This window comes from Erinaceus europaeus, chromosome 7 (assembly GCF_950295315.1).
Source record: "Erinaceus europaeus chromosome 7, mEriEur2.1, whole genome shotgun sequence".
NCBI classification, from domain to species: Eukaryota; Metazoa; Chordata; class Mammalia; order Eulipotyphla; family Erinaceidae; genus Erinaceus; species Erinaceus europaeus.
The window spans coordinates 43,655,035-43,675,619 of record NC_080168.1 but is presented as its reverse complement, the minus strand read 5'-3'; the positions used below and the strand labels follow the sequence as shown (position 1 = coordinate 43,675,619).

General features: G+C 50.6%; 1 protein-coding gene across 2 annotated transcripts in view; it reads right to left on the bottom strand.

Moving 5' to 3' along the window:
- Positions 1 to 9,476: 9,476 nt before the first annotated feature.
- The window catches only part of CHST11 (carbohydrate sulfotransferase 11), a 173,744-nt gene continuing 162,635 nt past the window's right edge, over positions 9,477 to 20,585 (bottom strand). For both annotated transcript variants that reach the window (XM_007533035.3, XM_007533037.3), the window contains exon 3: positions 9,477 to 10,700. In XM_007533035.3, the coding sequence (XP_007533097.1) occupies positions 9,846 to 10,700 (855 nt within the window). In that variant the 3' untranslated portion in view covers positions 9,477 to 9,845. The remainder of the gene's footprint in view (positions 10,701 to 20,585) is intronic.

Sequence of the window (20,585 nt, the reverse complement as noted above, 5' to 3'; positions counted from 1 at the left end):
GGCTTGTCTGGAGAAGTGCCCCCCCCCCCCCCCCCGCACCCACTAGCATTCTGTTACAAAGTCCCCTGCCCCACCACATCCTTAGGCCTCTGATCCCTGGCTCTGCCCCAAGGTACACACTGCCAGTGAGGGCTCCCTCCACTAACCCCCCATCCTGGTCAGCACCTTTCCCAGTCTCTCAAATGAGGGGGATGTGGAGGCAGGGGTGGTAACATTGTTCCTTTATGTTCCAGCTAGGTGCTGCCTTGCCTTCTCTGAGCTGCAGTTTCCACATAGGTAACACTGGGAGAGCAAAAGATTGCAGTTCTAGTTATTTATTCTCCTCTCCTCTCCTCTCCTCTCCTCTCTCCTCTCCTCTCCTCTCCTCTCCTCTCCTCTCTTCTCTTCCTTCCTTTTCTGTCTCCAGGTTTATCGCTGGGGTACAGTGCTTGCACTGCAAATCCACTGCTCCTGGCGGCCATTTTCCTTGTATTTGACAGAACAGAAATTGAAAAGGAGAGGGGGAGATAGCATGAGAGACACTTGCAGCACTGCTTCATTCAATACTTGTGAAATGCCTCCCCGAAGTGGGGACCAGGGGCTTGAACCTGGGACTTTGTATGTTGTATCATATGCACTCAACCTGGTGTGCCAATGCCCAGCCTCCAGTTTGTTGCCTCCAGGGTTATTGCTAGCACTTGGTGCCTGCACTATGAATCCACTGCTCCTGGTGCTTTTTTCCATTGTTGAGGCTACTGCTGTTTTTGGATAGGACAGAGAGAAATAGAGAGAGGAGGGGGAAACAGAGGGGGAGAGAAAGACAGATACCTGCAGACCTGCTTCACTGCCTGTGAGACGAGACTCCCCTGCAGGTGGGGAGCCGGGGGCTCGAACTGGGATCCTTATGCTTCACACTATGTGTGCTTAACCCAGTGCACCACTGCCCAGCCTCCTAGTTTTTAAAATTTTAATTCAACAGTGGGAATGAACCCAAGGCTGTTTGCTGGGGCTGCCCATAGTGCTCCCATGTGGTGCCAGGTCTTGGAGATGCTTCAGAACATTAATAAAAAATCTAACATATCTACCCAACCAAAGCAAAAACACTTGTCCAAAGAGACCAAGCTACACCTATGTTCAAGGCACCTTAACACAGGAAGGCACTTAACCCACTGAGCTGTTTCCTGGAGCTTACAGTCCACAGTTCTTATCTGAAGTTCTTAGATCAAATGTGTTTTAGAGTTCAGATGGGTTTTTTGCTTGTTTGTCTTGCTTTGTTTTCAATATTTTTTTTAGGAAATTAATGCCCCCTGATACCCTGCGGTGAGGGATTTTAGGGTCCCAAGAGAAAACATGTTTGTGTTTCTGCAGGAAAACAGATGACTGTGAAGTGAGAGAAATGGGGCTCCAGTTAAGACTCTGGTTAGGTTGTGCTGCTGAGTGAGTTTGGTGCAGTGGGATTCCAGGCACACTTTCACTGCCCCCCCCACCCAACACCCCTGGCCTCACCTAAATTTGATACAGCACTTTCCAGGGCTGGTGAAATAGCTTACTTGGATAGTTCGCTGCTTTGCCATGTGAGATGCAGGTTCGAGTCCTGCCCTCAAAATACTACAGGAAGCTTCAGTGGTCTCTTTTGCTGTTTCATGTTTAAAAGAGATAATAATAGCAAATAAAAACAATTGCTTTAAAATATTTTTTCTCCTTCCTTCTTTTTTTTTTTTTTATTGCCACCAGGGTCATCACAAGGGCTTGGTGCCTACATGATGAATCCATTGCTCCTGGCAACCATTTTTTCCTCTTATTCTTTTGTGACTTGCTTTTTATTTGATAGGACAGAGAGAAGTTGATACATAAATAGAATGAGAGAGACGCCTACAGACCTACCTTGCTGCTTGTGAAGCATCCCCCCTGCAGGTGGGAATTGGATACTTGAACCCAGGTCCTCAAGCATATTAATGGGTGTGCTTTGCTGGGTACACCCCCCACTTGACCCTCTAAAATATTTAATTTTACTACTCTGCTCTGGCATGTACGGTGCTGGGAACTAAAGCTAGGAGCTCAAGCACTGCAAGTTATGTGCTCTACCTTGCTCAGACACCTCCCTAGCCTTCCCCTTTTAATACTTCTCCTACTCAAGGTGCACGCATGTGGTGGATTTTCACCTTTATTTTACTAAGAGATCAACAGAGACAGAGCACCACCCCACCATTTTCTGCCAGGGCCTCATGCTTTCTACCTTCTGAGTCCCCTCTCTGGCCCTCAGTTTTGGTCATTCTGAGCCAGAGTTCTGCTTGTGGGTCCGTCCCGTGTTCATAAAGCTCCCAGAGAGAAGCATGGCTCCAGCCTCTCACCTTCTCTCCGTCTCTCCAGCTACTAGCTCAGCCCACACCTTCTCCAGGGGTTATTTTGGTGTTTCCCCTTCATCTGTGTTTCTCCTACTCTCTAAATATCTTCTGTGCTTGATGGGGAGTTCTCAGCATGCCCATGTTCCTAACATCCTGCATAGGACCTGCAGAGAGAGGTATTAGCATATACTTGTTTGAATGAATGAATGAATTCCCTGGTGGCTGTATGTTTCTTACAAGCTGGGACTCAGCTCCCAGGACACCTAGGCCTGGCCAAACCGGGGAGCTGTGGGGCCCAGAGGCTGTCGCTCCTCCTACATACCCAGCACCCTTCCTTCCTTCCTTCCTTTCTTTCTTTCTTTCTTTCTTTCTTTCTTTCTTTCTTTCTTTCTTTCTTTCTTTCTTTCTTTCATTTATTTATTACCAGAGCACTGTTCAGCTCTGGCTTATGGTGGTACGGGGGATTGAACCTGGGACTTGAAGGCCTCTGGCATGAGAGTCTGTTTGCATAAACATTATGCTATCTACTCTCCGCCCACCAGCACCCCTTCTTAGAAAGATTTTTTTTTTAATTTTTAAATTTTTAGTTTTTTTTCTGGCCACCCAGATTATCATTGGGCCTCACTGCCTGCACTATGAATCTACCCCTCCCAAATCTATCACAGTGGCAAACTTTTTCCTTTTTTCTTTTCCTTCTCTTGGGAAGGGAGGGGAGAGATAGAGTGGGAGAGAGTAAGTGAGACACTGTTTCACCTGCCTGTGAAGCATCCCTGCTGCAAGTGGAGAGCGGAGTTCAAACCCAGGTCCTTGAGCACGGGAATGCATGCATGCAACTGGGTGCTTCGCGGCCCAGCCCTCAGAAATATTCCTTATCAGTGAACCTTTCCCACAGCTGCCCACCCCAGGGTGCACTGTGACGCTCTGGGTGAGCAACTGGCACTCAAAGCCTGCTCCCTCAACAGCTGCCCTTGCTACTTCATGGGGGGGCTGGTTCAAAGACCTGAGTGTGAAGTGTGAGGGTCCCACATGGCAGGCCATAGCCTCCCCTCAGGACCCCAGCTGGGATTCCACATCTGCTTCTCAGCTTTTTTTTTTTTTTTTTTTTAAAGAGACAGAGGCATGTTACAGTGCACAAGGGCCCGGGTTCAAGCCCCTGGTTTTCCCACCTGCAAGGGGAAAGCTTTGCAAGTGGTGAAGCAGGGCTGCAGGTTTCTCTCTGTCTCTCTCCCTTCCTACCACCCCCTTCCCTCTCAACTTCTGGCTGTCTCTATCCAATAAATAAAGATTTAAAAATGTTTTTTTTTAAAAAAAAAAGAGACAGAGGCACACAAGTGCTTACAGGAGCACTCGCACATGTACACACACACACACACACACACACACACACACACACACACATGCACACCCGGAGACAGAGATGGAGAGGCCACTGAACAGCAGCTTCCTTCAATTTATTGAAGGCTGGGTTTGAACCTGGGTCCCACACATGGCAAAGCAGAGCATTATCCAAGGGAGCTGTGTCCCTGGCCCACTTCTCAGTTTTTATTTGAAGCCTGATCTTCCTAAATTGTTTATCCAGATGTGTCCATAATCACTCCAGCTGTTTTTGTCCAGATCCTGTAATAAACAACACAGGCAGATATTTAATTTATTTGAACAGACCGGCTAGTTGTCTGTGACTGTTTCAGTTTGAACTATATCCTTCCTGGCTTCCAGCTTTTGTTTGATCCAGTCTTAGTGTCTTGTGGTAGCACTGAATTGGCTTTCGCTGTTTGGACTAAACTTTTTTTAAATTTTATTTTCCCTTTTTTGTTGCCCTTACTTTTTTTTGTTTTGTTGTTGTAGATACTATCTTTGTTGGGTAGGACAGAGAGAAATGGAGAGAGGAGGGGAAGACGGGGAGAGAAAGATAGACACCTGCAGATTTGCTTCACTGCCTGTGAAGCAACTCCCCTGCAGATGGGGAGCCAGGGGCTCGAACCAGGATCCTTACGCTGGTCCTTGTGCTCTGCGCACCACATGTGCTTAACCCACTGCACTACCACCCGACTCCCTGAACTAAAATTTCTGCCCTCTCACCACATCTCTCTGCACTATTTCTACACTTACTATTTTTGTTAATCTTTGAAAAATCTTTGGCCATCAGGGCTACTGCTGGTCCTGGGTGCTTGCGCTGGCTGCTCCATTCCTGGTGGTCATCATTTTCTCTTTTCTTTCTTTATGATAATGGTTGAGAGACAGAGATGAAGACAAAGGAGAGACACCTGCTGCCCTGTTTCACCCTTTGTGAAACAGCAACCTCCCCATTGCCAAACCCCCCCCCCCCCCCGCAGGTGGGGACTAGAGACTTAAACTGGAGTCTTTGTGCATAATAACATGAGCTATGTGAGCCACAGCCTAGTCCCTTTTTATCCTTTTAATGGCTGATTAAATCATTTTACTAGGACTTTCTCAATTATATTTTTTAAAGAAATCCCACTACTTTATTTTTTATCTTTCTTTATTGGATAGAGACAGCCAGAAGTCAAGAGGGAAGGGGGAGATAGGAAGAGGGAGAGAGACAGAGAGACACCTGCAATACTGCTTCGCCACTCACAAAGCTTTCCCTCTGCAGGTGGGGACCAGGGACTTGAACTGGGGTCCCTGAGCATTGTAACGTGTGCGCTCAGCCAGGTGTGCCACCACCTAGCCCCACCCCTTTCTTCCACCCTCACCCTTACTTCCCTTCAGGGAATGTTAGTTCTTTTGTTAATATCCACTGATATAATTAAAACATTATTTTTTGTCTGCTGATTATAAATTATAAAACTAATCTATTGCATACGTATGGTGAAATCTTCCACTACTTGTCTTTTTCCTTTGCATAATCAGTTCAAACTTCTATTTTGTTGTGAGTAGCAAAATCCCATTGTTTTCCAGTTGAATAGTGTTCTAATATATAGCGCCTAATATCTTCTTTATCCAGTCACCTGCTGATGGACTTCCCTAACTTTGCTATTCTAAATAACACTGCAGTCAATGCCAAGGTGCATACATACAGCTTTTAAGAAAAGTTCTACTTAATAAGAGGAAGAGACTGACCACAGCCTCCCCCTTGCAAGTCCTGTGTCTTAATTCACTAAGCTACCTCTCTGTCACTGGATATCCCTTTTGTGTTTGTGCTGGATCATATGGTAGCTCAGTCATTGGCTTCTTGAGGAAATTTCCTCCCATTTTCTAAAATGTTTGTTTACCAGTGTATATCCCAACATCCCCTAGACTCAGACTTCTTCTTTTAATATTTATTATCAGATAGAGAAAATAGGGATTTCCCTCAAATGCATTCTCAGCCAGCAGTTCCGTCTTTCTTAGAAAATGTCTGATGTGGAATTGACAAGTGTCTCCCCCCCCCCCATTATTTTCTTTAAAGAATTATTTGCTTACTTGTGAGAGTTCAGAGCATACTTGTCATATGTGGTTCTGGGGATTGAACACGGGGCCTCGTGCATTTATCAAGCATGTGCTGTACGGCTGGGCCTCCTCCACAGCTGCTTTCTGTTGCCTGACACCCACGACATCTACTAGCAGAGGGGACACTGCAGCATCAGAAGTGGAGGGAAGGTGTAACTTGAAAAAGGAAAACATCCCCTAAGATAGGACACTTGTAGGGGCCGGGTTGTGGTGCGCTGGGTTTAGCACACGTTAGCATGAGCAAGGACCTGGGTTTGAGTCCCCACTCCTCACCTGTACGGGAGAAGCTTCATGAATGGTGAAGCAGGCCTGCAGGAGTGTGTCTTCCACTGTACTTCCCATTATTCTCCTCAATTTCTCTCTTTCCTATCAAATAAAATAGAAAAAAAAAAGTGGCCACCAGGAGCAGTAGGTTTGTAGTGCCAGTACTGAATCCCAGAGGTAATCCTGGTGGCGATAAAAATAAATAAAGTAATTGGCCTTTAAGTGGCTTTGGAATTGGAAAATTCTAAGTTGTGTTACAAATTCTGGGTCGTGAGATGTCAATGAGAGAGGCGTGTCCTTCAGCATGGAGCCCCCTCAGCCTGGCTTTGCTAATGGGGTTTGTCTCCACAGCCACGTTACCTCTGAGCACATTTGTCTGCTCACTTCCCACACGGCTGATGGGACTGCTCACCAGGGGCCTCCTGACGCTTCAGAGTCCACAGCCCAAATGGGAAGGTCGCTCCCACCCCCACGAGACAGACAGGGGGCTGGATCCTGGTGGTTTTGCCACATCTCCTGTCTGTCTGTCCCTCGATGCCCTTTGCCACACACCAGCAGAGCCCCCCCCTCCATGCTGGGAATGCCGCCCAGCCCACCCCTACAGTTTTCTGCCGAGCCATGAACAAAGCATACACAAGAAAGGAGTTTTCTTTTTCCTCCTTCAATTTAATTGAAGTTACTTAGAAAAATAATCAGGCTTGAATGGCTTTTCCTGGAGGGGAAGGTTCATGAACATTTCACACATTGGTTGGCAATGTGGGAATCCAGCTTTTAACAGTACAGTTAAGTCGCAGGGAGAGTTTTCTACAACAGGCCCTCGACCGCACACAGATGGGCCAGACTCCTGAGACCCACACTACCACCACGAGGCTCTGTTCTCTGTCACAGTGCAGGGTGGCTGGGCCTGTTGCCAGCTGGCAGGGTCGTGGGGGAGTAAGGTCAGACCCGCTGACCTGGGGAGCAGTGTGTGTGTCTGGGCCTCGCTTTGGTTCTGAGGCCTCTTCCTAACTCCCATACAGTGAACAGCAGGGTTTCCAGGTAAGGAGTGGAAGGGGGTGGGGGTGGGGCTCTTGGAGGCTCCCAGGCCCCCAGATCCCAGGCCAGCTGGGGAGGAGGGAAGGGAGTGGGCCAGAGAAGTGACAGGAATCTGAGCTCTGTGTGAATGAAGGAGTTTCCCACCCCAAGGGGCAGGCAAGCTGGATGTCCCTGTAAGTCCCACCAGGTTGTGCCTGGTTAGAAAACAGCAGAGAACATTTCAGACACATTTTCACCTCTCTCTCTCTTCCTTCCTACTAAGGTATGCAGGAGTACTTTCTATATTCTGTGAAAGGGCTGAATCTTTTAAGTTTTGTATTCCATTAGAAATTGAAAGGCAACATAAACAAAACATTAGGAGAAAGATTCTTAGGTTCTATTACCAGGTGCTGCTGTATGGCAAAACCCGACAGGATGGTCATTCTCATATGAGAGAGTGAGCAAGCAATAAGAAAAAAAAAAAAAAAGCCTATCTTCCTCAGCACTGAGGATGGAAGACAGAGAAGGAAATGTACAACTTGGGAAACCAAAAAGCAAGTGACTCTACCAGGGAAATGGTACAACAAACACGTGTGGAGGGCTTAGGGCCCTTTGCTTCCAGAAACATCTGGGACTAGAACCACTGCACTCAAACAACGGGGTCCTTCATGTGATTAAGTACCTCCGTGGCTGTAAACCCAATAGACTGCAGTGATGTTTTCTTAGTCTGTTTTGCTTTGGCTTTTTTCATTGAGGGAATTGGGAAGTCAGGTTTGGTCCACAGAATATCCCCAGCTGAGCTAGCCCAGCCTCCCAGAGTGTGTTCTGCAGAGCTGGTGATGGGCAGCATCTGTGGGTCCTCAGGGAAGTCTCTGGAAGGCCAGGCAGAAAGGCAAGGGGTGTATAATTCTTTTCCCAGAATAGCTGACTACGAAGTCTTACTTCTGCATCACATGGGCTCATCATGCCCTTGAGCCTGTGCTCTGCAGGACATAGAAAAAGTGCCATGGGTGGGAAACAGGGTCCAGGCTCCCTGCTCCACAGACAGCCTAGGCCTGCCACAGTGCTGCCCAAAATGCATCTGCACGTTGCCCATCCATCACAGGGAGGGGGAGGGGCTTGGAAGAGACTTTATAAGCAGCCGTGGCCACCCTCTCCTGTGTGCACCCCACATTGCCATTCTGAGCTGGCTGGGCCCTGCCACACAACGTTTAGTAGTTTATGGGAATACATTATTACTATTATTTTTGGAACTTTCTCATCATCCCTTTGCTACATACTGCATAAAAAAGGCAAAAGTTACCCACTCTGTTGTTATATGTAGGATCTGTTACCAACTTGCTTGCTCGCTCGCTCTAACAGGGATGTGCTTCAAACGTCCAGTCATTGGCAGTGGCCAGAGATGAGACGTGTGGGCAGGTGTTCAAGCAAGGAGCCAGAAGGGGCATCTAGGCAGCCTTCAGGAGGGGCAGGAGTGTGGCGAAGGGCAGAGAAGGCCCGTAGGAGGAGCCTGCCTGTGCATCTCCTCCATGAGGGGGTGGGAATGCCAGACCATTGCTAACTCCCAGTCATAGGAGTCCTGCCACGGTGCCCCTTTCACTCTTCCATAAGGAGTTGTGGATGCTGGGCTGCCCATGACAGGAGGCACTTGCATGGCCGGGGTTCCCCTCCCCTGCCTGAGGCAGACATCACTAACCACACACAACACTGTGGCTGCCAGCCATATCCAGGGGCTTAAGGGCAGACACCACCAATAACTGGAGCAGGTACAGAGCAGGAAGCTGTTTTTTTTTTCTTTTTCTTTTTCTTTTTCTTGATGCTGGACAGAGCTTGGATTGTACAACAACTATCTGTTCCAAGCATGCAACCTGCAAATTAGGGTCACAGAAAATTGCAGATTTGTAGGATTCATGGACATTTTGCTCAGGAACTGCTCAAACCTCACGTTAAATCCCACCAACATCGAAGGGTTGCTTGCTCACTGTCAAACTGGCTAGTCTGTGTCCATGTAAAGCTTCCTGAGGGCCAAGGCTATTGGTTTTGTTCATACTTAGTCAGCAGGACCCATAGTTAGGCCTAGTCCATAGAAGCTGCTCAATAAATACAAAGACTACCAAGCAACAGCCACTTCACCTTCACAATTCAGGTGGGAAAAACAAAAAACCTGCCATCAGCTCTGTCCTTGGGTTAAAAATAAGAATGATCACATTTTATAGTGCAAGGAACTTCTGGGTGGACTGAAAGGAGTTCGGGCCTTTCTTTTTTGATGGTGGCACCGGTGAAGTCACAAGGGTGGCTTCTCACTCGGTGACTTTACCAGCAATTAGCAAGCACAGAAGGAAACACAGATGTCTGCTGCCAAGACGTAAGCTCTCGCTCCCGTGCATGCGCGCACACAACATACAGAGACCATGTTTAAATAACTATAAATAAAAAAACCATGAGCGTTTATGGGATGCACACAGTTGCTGGGCGGGAATCCACCCAGAACACAAGGAGACCTCTGAGACAGGAGGCACTTCCTAGGAAAAAAAAAACAAACAAAAAACAGAGACAACACGACCTAAAAGGACACCCACCATCCCAGAAAGTCAGCTGTCCGTCCCGACTGAGGACTTTTTAAATAATTCCCAGCGTGCTGCTCGCAGCATCGACACACACACCCCCACCCCTGCAAAACAAGAATGAATGCATTTACAAAATAATCCAGATATCCATATAATCCTTTCCCCACACATTAAAAAAACGATCTTAAATTAAAAAGCACGACCCCGCCCCGCCCCGCCGGCGCCCTCACTCCAGCTTCAGGTAGCTGGGCGCCGAGTAGTTGAACATGAGGAAGTCGAGTTTGTAGACCTCGTAGAGCTGCGCCTGGTGCCGGGCGCTGATGTTCTGGAAGAACTCGGTGGTCATCTCGTCCGTAGTTCGCGTGGACTTGGCGTAGGTGGGGAAGCGCAGCGCGCCGCCCGCGCCCGCCAGGCGCAGCACGTAGTTGGAGTCGTCCTCCAGCGTCTCGTACTTGCCCACCAGGTCGTAGCGGATGTGGCACGGGTGGCACAGCGAGTGCACCGTCTGCCAGTGCTCGTTGAAGGGCTCCTCGCGCCGCGTGTGCGGGTCCACCAGGTAGGCCACGAACTCCTCGAACCTGACGTCATCGCCGCGCCGCAGCGCTTCCTGCGTCGCGTTCTTGCGCTGGCGCCGGATGATCTTGGTGCCGTAGCGCTTGTGGAAGGACGTGTTGTACTTCTGCGTGAACTTGTTGCGGTAGGCCGACACCAGGCGCTCGAAGGGCTCGCGCACGAACAGGAACTTGAGGTAGCTCTTGAGGCGCCGGTTGATCTCGGGGATGCTGTACTGGTTGAGGGTCTTGAGGTTGGCCGCCACGTGCGCCTCGCTGGCCGGGATCTCCATGGGGTCGCTGTACTTGCCGCGGCCGCTCAGCACCATCATGAGGCGCTTCCAGTTGGTGCAGGCCACCTTGGGCACGTAGCAGTAGATGAGCTCGTGGTCCTCGTCCACCACCAGGTGCTTCAGGTCGCTGGGCGTCAGCACCCGCCGCTTGCGGCTCAGCGCGCTGTGCGCCCGGCAGGTGTCGCTCACCTGGTCGCGCCGCATCTGGTGCAGCACCGCCGTGCTCGACAGCTCCAGCTGCGGGGGCAAAGGGGACAGGGTCAGGGCCGCCGGGACAACGGGCGGGCTTCGCGCTCTCATGCGCACAGGCAGATGTTAAAAAATAATAAAAGGGGGAGGGGAGTCGGGCGGTAGCACAGCTGGTTAAGCACAAGGACCGGTGTGAGGATCCTGGTTCCAGCCCCCGGCTCCCCACCTGCAGGGGAGTCGCTTCACAAGCGGTGAAGCAGGTCTGCAGGTGTCTGTCTTGCTCTCCTCCTCTCTGTCTTCCCCTCCTCTCTCCATTTCTCTCTGTCCTATCCAACAACGACAACAACAATAATAACTACAACAATAAAACAACAAGGGCAACAAAAAGGGAATAAATAAATAAATAAAATAAATATTAAAAAAAAAAAAAGAGGTTTGGAGGCTGGGCCATGATGTATTCACCTGAGCGCACACGTTACTAGGTGCAAGCACTTGGGCTGGAGCCCCCACCTCCCATGCCCCACTGCAGAGGGGAAACTTCATAAGTGATCAAGCAGGTGTCTCTCTCTCCTTTCTCTCATTCCCCTCTCAATTTCTTTCTGTCCTATCAAATAAAGACAGAAAAAAGAAATGCCACCAGGAGTGGTGGCTTTGTCACGCAAGCTTTGCGCTCCAGAGGTAGCCCTGGTGGCAATAAAAAAAAAAAATCATCCCGGTTTGAGCCAGGCCTCCACCACACTGAAGGAAGCTCTGGCGTCTTTGTCTCTCAAGCTGTTTCTGTTGTTATTTTTATTTTACTGGCTAGAGGATACCTGCAGCAGTGCTTTATCACTTGTGAAACGTCCCCACTGTGGGCAGGCCTGGGAGCTGTATCTGGGGCACTCAAGCTGGTGTGGCACCACCTGGTCCCTGTTTCTATCAGGAAAAATGTTGGAGGGGGGAGCCCTGGTGAGGACCCCCCCCCACACACACACACACACAACTTGTATGCTCGAGGTTTACTATCATGTACCAGAGCTGAGAGATGCTCTCATCTCTCCCTCTCTCACAGAATAATAAAAAGACATTGGGTTAAGTACACACAGTACCATGTGTAAGGACCCCGGTTCCAGCTCCTGGTCCCCCTCCTTCAGGGGAGAAGTTTGATTACTGGTGAAGTGCTTCTGCGGGTGTCTCTCACTTTCCCTCTCTATTCCCCCTCACCCTCTCAATTTCTGTGTCCTATTAAAAAAGGTGGGGGCAGGTGGTGGCGCACCTGGTTGAGTGCACATGTTACAGTGCACAAGGACCTAGGTTCGAGTCCCTGGTCCCCACCTGCAGGGGGAAAGCTTCACAAGTGGTGAAGCAGGGCTTCAGGTGTCTCTCTCCCTCTCTGTCACCCCCTTCCCTCTCAATTTCTGACTGTTTCTATCCAACAAATAAGTAAAGATAAAAAAAAAAAAAAAAAGGCATCCTGCCGGACGCACAAACCTGTGGCCGCACCCAGGACCTTTCTTTGCTAAGCCATCTGCCTTTGAAGAGTACTCTCCATTCCACAGCTCACCTCTTTCTTTATATGCACAGCATTTTAGAGAGCTTCCTCTACTATTTCTTTGCTATTCAAAACCACCTCAGACATTAGCTGGTTTATCTAACAATATTCAGTTCCTGCAGCAGGAGTGGCAGTAAGAACAAAGTGATGAAAGTGGGAGTTCCCAAGTGGAACCCCACCACTGGAATATGCCCAAGTGATGCTGTGCCTCTCATTTGTTAATAAAGCTTACCCCCACCCCCCAGAAAAGGCCCAGCAAGGCAATAGCCCTTGTGGAACATATATCCTCACTGGACAGAGAGAGGGGAGATTCAGAGAAGTTGAGTGACTTAGTTTTAAGGTCACACAGTTAAGAGGCAGGATTCAAACTCAGGTCAGCCTGACAGCTCAACTGACCCCCACCTTGAGGTCAGCCTTCCTGTCTTCTTGAGTGAATATGAAGAGGGTGACAGCTGAGTAAAGGGAGGAGGGTCCCCATATGTGATGGGTGCACCCCATTCTGTGTTGCCAGGTCTGGACTCTGTACTCCGTGGCTTCTGGTACACTTGTCAGTACATTTACCGTGAGTCTGGATCATGGTGAGTCTGGATCATGTCTAAACAGGGACCTAAGCTAGGGACAGCCTTGTGACCACTGGAGAGCCAAGGCCACACCCAGCCCAGAGCTCTGTTTGCTTCCTTCTGTGGTCGGCCAGGTGGTGACAGTGACCACAGGACAGAATGAGATGGCAGTGGTGGTTTTGGGTGTTCTCCTCCCCTCCACAGCCACCCACATCTCTCCCTGGACCCCAACCACATGCACCTTGCTCCGTGGGGAGCCAGCATTCCTTCCTAAAGGGCTCATAGTCTCGGGGCAGGAGGCCAGAGAGGGGACATGCATGCTTCAAGTCCTCACCATCATAAGAATGGGAGACACCCATCCTCTGCATCCCAGTGTGTTGCTGCCACCTGGGCCTTCACCATCCCTGAGCCTGCGGGGTGGCTGCCGCTCTGGGACTCCATAGGGTATGCCCTCCCCCAGTTCCCACTGCAGGCAGGGAGTGGGATTTGTTTCTCTTAGTTGTTTCCCTTAAAGCTGGGGCCAGTGAATCACAGGGCTTAAACCCACCCACCCACCTGGACAGCCAGGGGTGTGACTGAAGAACCTGGCCCCACCCAGACTACACAGGAGGGCTGCCAGGGTCCCTATGGGGATGATGGGGCCACAGTGCTCAGAGAGCGGGTGCCAGCCTGGGTAAAGCACCTTGACAGGCCATCGCACAGGCATTCTTGAAAAATCTTCTCAGTCACCCCCAGAACTAGATGGTTCTCCTGCCAGAAGCGCTCCCCAGAGGATCCAACAAGCCCAGCCTGGGGCTAATGCCCTGAGGGTTCAGCAGCTGGGTCTCACTACCTTGCTGTCTGGCCTCATAGACAACTGGCAGAGATGTCAGATGGTTAGTGTCCACCTCCCTCGGCTGCACGTCCCAGTCCTGCTGGCATGAGGCTCTCTCTGGCCCCTTGAGCCCTGACTCAGAATGTGGTAGAAGCGATGATAACATTCTGGAGCCCACTGTGAAGTCCTCCCTCTTTCAAGGTGCTGGGTACTTTCGCTCCTGGCTTCTGTGGTGCCCTGACTGTAGATACTACCTGTCGTGTGCATCAGTGAATGGTCTCTCTAGGGAGACTTGATAGGAAAGCTGTAGCTGAAGAAGCTGCAGGGGTGCAGAGGGTGACAACATAACCTGGTCACTATGTGCAAGGTCTTGGGTTCGAGCCCTCCCACTCCCCACCTGCAATAGGCAAGCGTGTATAGGAGCTGTCTCTTCCCCTCCCAATTTCTGGCTTATAAATAAAAGGAAAAAAGGCCACCAGGAGTGGTGGATTTGTCACACAGGCGCTGAGCCCCAGTGACAACCCTGCTCGCACAGGTATTTGCAGATCTCGGAATGTTTCTTCTTCTTTTTTTTTTTTTTTTTTTACCAGAGTACTGTTCACTAGGTTTGAGTCTGGTGATGTGTGTGGCCTTTTTCCCTCTGCCTTTCTGTCTCTGCCTAAAAATATATTCTGAAGGAAAGAGCTATGGAGTGTTTTGAAAACGGAATTTCTGAATGAGCAGAGAGACAGAGGCCTCCCTCCCAGCTCTCTGGCTTCAGATTTGGGGAGCCAGTGTGTTGGTTAGTATGGCATTCAGGACCTCAAAGCCATGAAGACAGACTTGATGTCATGGTGTCATTCTAGGTCCAATTGCAGAGACAGAAATTAACTCCGTGGGGCTTAGAGATGCGGTATTTGAGGCTTGCTGCTTTTCCATTTCCTCCTCTGGTGGTGCACCTGCCTCGACCAGGCAGCAGACCCCCCGGGAAGACCTGGGGCCAGAGCACAAGCGCTCCTGACCCCTGCAGGCCCCTCTCAGGTAGAGTTTCATTGGGGGCTCAAGTGTTGATTTTGGCAAACGCACACCACCTACAACAACAGTCCACTTGCTTGTCCCCAGTGCTTCATGCTTACAAAGCATGAGCTCCACCAAGAACTACCTCCCTAGCCCAGCAGCATAATTTAATCTGTTGCTTTCACTTAAAGAATTATTTTATAGAGACACCTTCAGCATTGCTCCTTCCTGCAGATGGGAGCCCAGGACTGGGTCCTTGTGCTGTTGCAGCTTAGTCAAAACACAGTGTTGCCACGCTATGCACCCAGATAAAACTGAGCCTCTGGGTGCTAGGGGGCTTTCTGCTGGGAGCCTGCAGGGCCAGCTCTGTACAGGCTGCTGTGCATGCCCCCACTGTTCTCTCACTTCTAGTTACAGTAAGATCTAGCACCCCCGACCATCCTTTGACTTCAACTCAGTACAAGTCTCATTGATTAGAGACTGAGGGGAGATAGATAAGGACAGGCACCTGTAGCCCTGCTACATCACTCTCAGGGCTGTTCCCCTATGCCTGGGGATTTTCAATGAGAAGCCAAGGCCAGGTCCAAGTGTCTACCGTGCGCAACCCTCACACACAAGGGGCCGGGGACTTGAACCCAGACCCTTGCACATGGTAATGTGTGTACTCAGCCAGGTGTGCCACCGCCCAGCTCCTTTTACATGTTTTCTATTTCTGCGTCCTCCTTTTTGTGAGAGCTGTGTTTGTTTACTGAGAGGGGAGAGAGCCAGAGCATCACTCTAGCCATGCGATGCCAGGGCTCAAACTCGGGACCGCGTACCTGGAAGTCCAATGCTCTGTTCACCCTGTTTCCAATTAGCACAAGGAAATCAAAACGGAGCTACTCTGTGCTGTCAAGGAGCCTGTGTGCTCTGAAGGACGAGCTGCCCAGCGATCTAGACATGCTCTGATGGACTTTTTCCAAAAAGATAATCAGCTCAATAAACACACATAGAATGAACATGCAGTGCTCCAGCCCTGGCTGTCATATCCACGGGGACAAAGGGAGGAGCCTTTGGGAAGCGAGAGGCTCCGAGGACTGAGTCGAAACTCTGGGTTTGCAGGGAGGCCCAGGCATGTGGTAGGAGTTGCGAGCTCCCTTGTCGCTGAAAGGGGCAAGAGTCTCTCCCCAGTGTGTCTGATCAGATGCCCACAGCAAGGGCTTGCTCAGCGGCCAGCCACCGGTCTCCTTGTCCACTCCCTCCTCTTTAGCGATACTGAAGAGACCACAACAAAAGACAGTACACAGTACACCCATTAGAGTACACACTTCACCATGCCAGGGGTTCAAGTCCCTGGCCACTACCTGGAAGGACCTTCACAGGGAAAGTTTCATGAATGGTAGCGTACTGCTGTGGTGTCTTTTTGTCTGTCTCTCACCCTCGAAGAAAAACCAAGTCCACCAGGAGGCACAGAGCCCCCCGGATGCAAAAACCCCAAACGAAAGCAATGTCTTTTCTTCCCAGTGTGGAAGCTGCGGGTGGGCAGTTTCCTGGAGGCCCCTCACGGCCAGGCCTCTCTTCTCATGAGGTACACCACAGCACCACTCCATGGTGCTCTCTGGGCTTGAACCCAGGGCCTTGTACAGCCTCTTTTGACCCATGCCTTTGCTTTACTTTCTTTAGTCATCATTTTTTGAGCCTCCATACCTGTACTAACCCACCACTCCTGGCCAATTCTTTACTTTTTCCAGAGAGAGACAAGCAGGAGGAGACATGGGGGCTAGGAAGAGCCTATCTCTCCAAAGAGCACTATTCGAGGCACTGGGAGTTGAGATCTGAACATACGGATTGGGTAGGTGTCCTGGGGGCCACACTGAGAAGACATGACTGTGTAAATCTCGCCTACGGTCACAGCCAGTCTTAATTACAGAACCCAGGCTCACCATCCACTGACAAGCACCTCCCTGAGCTCCCCACATGGCCCTTTCATCTCCCCAAAGTATCAATTAGGGCCGAGGAGCACGCCCGGGGTCTGGGTCCTGTCCTGCATGCTCATTAGACATCTATTTTTAATCGGACCTTTGAAAAAGGCAACTATAATTAGCTTCAGTCCCACATGCAGGCATAGTTTGGAGAAGTCTATAAAACTATAAAACTTCACCTCCTTTCATCTTAGAAAGGGGGAAAGCTAGTCTCCCTGCAATTAAAACATCTCTGCAGCACTGAGATTTCTTGGACATGAGGAAGAGGCCAGAAAAGCTGCCCTGGTGTGTGTGAGGGGCAGAGGGGTTGCACACGGTAGACACTTGGGGCCTGGCCTTGGCTTCTGGCTTGAAATTCCCCAGACATAGGGGAGCTACAATGGTGGTACATACACATTACCATGTTCCAGGGACCTGGGGTCCGAGCCTTCGTTTCCCACCTGCAGTGGGGTGGTCCTCCCTATCTCCCCCTCCCCTCTCAAATATTTAAAATAGAAAAAAAAAAGGGGGGGGAGTGGTAGATCTGTAGTGCAGGTATCGAGCCCCAGTGATAACCCTGGTGGTAATAAGAAAGAATGGGAGGGAAAACCCCAAGACATTACCCATCTGGCATCCTGCCTATGTTGTCTCCAATGTTAGAACTCGGCAAGGGAGAAAACCCGCTGATCCCATTAGCTGCCACCTGATACATCTTCCTGTGAGTGAGATGGAAGCGCAGTGAGAAAGCAGCTATGGCTCATGTCCAAGAGCTTGGAAGTGGCCAGGGCTCTGGTGCAGCCCTAGTGGACACCAGCATGGACAACAAAGACTTCACAATCCTGTAGTCAGGCCTGGGCAGGTGCCCGGAGGTCACAGAACTTCTAGGGCAAAACGACACCTGCACCATATATGCTCAGTGGAATACCATTCAGCCTTGAAGATGACACTGTGCCTGCCAGGACAAAACAGGTGGAACAGCAGTGCTAGCACTCAGTAAAAATAAACGAGGAGGTGAGCACAGCTACCAGCTGGGGAATATCAATAAAACAAACAACTTTGCAAAAACATACAACTGACTTTGAGACTGAAAACTGTGGTGGGGGGCAGGCAGAGGAGGGGGTCTTTGATAACCTATCATCACAGTTCCAATGTCTGTGTGAGTCTCGTGCTCACATATGATATACAGGTGAGAAACCCTGCTTCTAACACTTGACTTTATCAAAGCCAGTTATGAGGAATCACCAAGGTGCCTCCACTGCAAAAGGGTGGCAGGACTTAGGCCGGCTTCTGTCTACTGAGCACTTACTGTGTCTGCCACTTTCCTTCCTTTCCCTTCTCATTTTAACTAGAGCACTGCTCAGCTCTGGCTTATGGTGGTGCTGGGGATTGAACCTAGAGCCTCAGGCATGAAAGTCTTTCTGCATACTCAGTATGCCTTCTCATTGGCCTGTCCCAGTCACTCTTAATTGTCATTCTCTAGTATCCTAAGGCCCCAAAGCCTGGGTGAGGGGCAGTGAAAACAGGTGGCTTGCTCATGACTGAGGAGCTAGGGATACCTCTGTGACTAGAAACACCCCAAGGCCCAGCCTACCCTAGACAGCTGAGCCCCTGGTTCTGGGGGCCTCCAAGATGCCCAGGCAGGGGCCTATAGGCCAGTGGTCAAAGTCTGGAGGGCTTCTCAAATGTCTCTCGTGGACTATGGTGAATACTGGAATTCGTCAGGACCTTGGTTTGTAAAAGGAAGAAAGCTATGGGGTGTCAACCTGCTGCAGAACTCAAGGCTTTAGAGGAGAAGTGTTTCCACACTGACTTCACACCCAGGGAAATTGGTTTCCTAGGATTTGAATGGATCTCTAGGGAAAACATGAGCAGGAGTTGCCATCATTCCAGAACAAAAGGAAGAGGTACAATAGGCAGAGAGCTGGCTGAGGCAGGGGTGGGGTGAGCAGGGGGGGCCCCCAAGCTGGCCAGGTGAAGTCCCTGGCCCTTGAGGATGTCACTTCAACCCCTGCTCTTTCAAATGCTCTCACTTTATTTTTCCTTAAGATTTTCTTATTAGAGAGGAAGAGAGAGACTGGAGCACTACTCTGTGGTATATGCACGGCCACCTGCAGATGCCCCACCCCGGGGTCTGTGCCCCCTGGGGGCTGCTGTGCTCAGGAAGCTGCTTTCAGGGGAATCAGAATCAGCAGGCTGTGGGCAGCCCCTCCCACTTGGAGGCTCGGCTTGGCTAGGGGGTGTTCAGAGAAGCCACTGGCTCCTCACTGATGTCTTACTCACCTCCTAGAGACAGACCCCCACCACCAACTGACTGTGTTGTTGCCTCCCTCCTAGCAGGCTGACTCTGCCCCCTCTGGTTTCCTCAGTGCTTGATCCATGCTGGACACTCCAGGCTTTGTGGGAGGCAGGGAGGAAGGAGGTGGCCTCTGGTAGTGATTTAAAGAGAAAGTTTACACCTGTACCAACAACTGTATGTACTGTAAACCATTAATCTCCCCCCCCCCAAAAAAAAAAAAAAGCCTCGTAGAGGTGGGTTAAAAACTTTCCGCAGTAGCCACTTCACACCACTAAGAAGTAGCAGGCTCCTGGGCAGGTGTCCAGTGGAACTGGCTCTGGGTGGCTGGCGTGTGCATGTGCTTTGTTGGAGTGGGGGACACTGGCACTCCCCAGACACAGGAGGGGAATCCTCACAGCTGGGGGTGCTGGTGCCAGGGGCTGCCCCAGCCTGGCCAGGTGCAGCTGTGAGGCCACATTTCCATGTCCCCCAGCGGCAGGGCTTCCGGAGGCCGGGGGCAGGCAGCTGCCAACTGGACGGGAGCCCATGAGTGGTGGCCCGGAACTGAGGACAATGGCAAGGGCGCAACTCCCACACTGCTGGCTTGGTTGGGGGCTCTAGCAGGGAGTCTGGAGGAGCTCCTCACAGTTAGTGCACATAATACTAATTAGGTGCAAGGATCCAGGTGCCAACCTCCTGCTCCCTACCTGTGTGTGTGTGTGTGTGGGGGGGGGGGAGCCTCAGAAGTGACAAAGCAGGTCTGCAGGTGTCTCTCCCTCTCTTCTCTCAATTTCTAGCTGTTCTGTAAAATAAACTGGGGGGAAAAATGGTCAGCACCAAGCCACAGTGCTAACCGTGACCTGATGTTTCCACTTACATGTGGACTACACCGAACTAAAATAAATCTGCAAGAAGAGAACACCAGCCCAGACACTGTGGAAATTGGGGGTCATTTTGCAGAGAGGTTTGTCTAGCCTGGTCTCAGTGGGATTTTGGTGTGGTGAGTCTTTCTTTTTAAAGTATTTATTTATCGGATAGAGAAGGAGAGAGACTCCTACAGTTGAAGAGTGGGAGCTTGAACCCAGGTCCTTGTGCTTGGTGACAAGTGCACTCAACCAGGTGTGCCATAGCCCAGCCCAGCTCCTCCCAAGTGCAGAGTTCTACACACACAAAACTGTATTCCTGAAGTCCTGCAGTGCTGTGGCCCATGCTGCATCAGTGAACAAATGGTGACTGTGCCTGCTTCTCTTTGCTTTGTCCCAGAGTCCCGAAGGGTGTCTGACACACAGATCCCCAGATGCCTCTCTCAACAGCCCAATCTCTCCAGACGCTGTGTTTAGGACTCCCTCACCTCCTCCCCCAGCTGCTGTGTCCCCTTGGGTGAGAGGAGTAGAACCTCCAAGATGGCGGGTAGCTGAGACAGACTAGGCCTATTCCCGCTGGGGAAGGCGTGATCTGAGCAGTAGCAACAGGGCCAGGGGAGGCACCCAGTGCTGAGAGACAGACAGGAGAGCAGCTGTGGGCCCTATCCCTTGCCCCCCCTTCCCCTCTAGTTTGATAGGACAGAGAGAAATTGAGAGTAGAGGACAAGGAAAGAGAAAGACAGACTCCTGCAGTCTTGGTTTTTATTGCTTGTGAAACGTCCCTCCTGCAGGTGGGGAGCAGGGGCTCAAACCCGGGTCCTTGTGCATGGTAATGTGTGTGCTCAACTGGGTGCTTTAGCACCCAGCCCCCTCCCCTCCCCATGTTTTAAATTCTAAATCCTAGGGGGTCGGGCAGTAGTGCAGCGCGTTAAGCGCACATGGCGCCAGAACCAG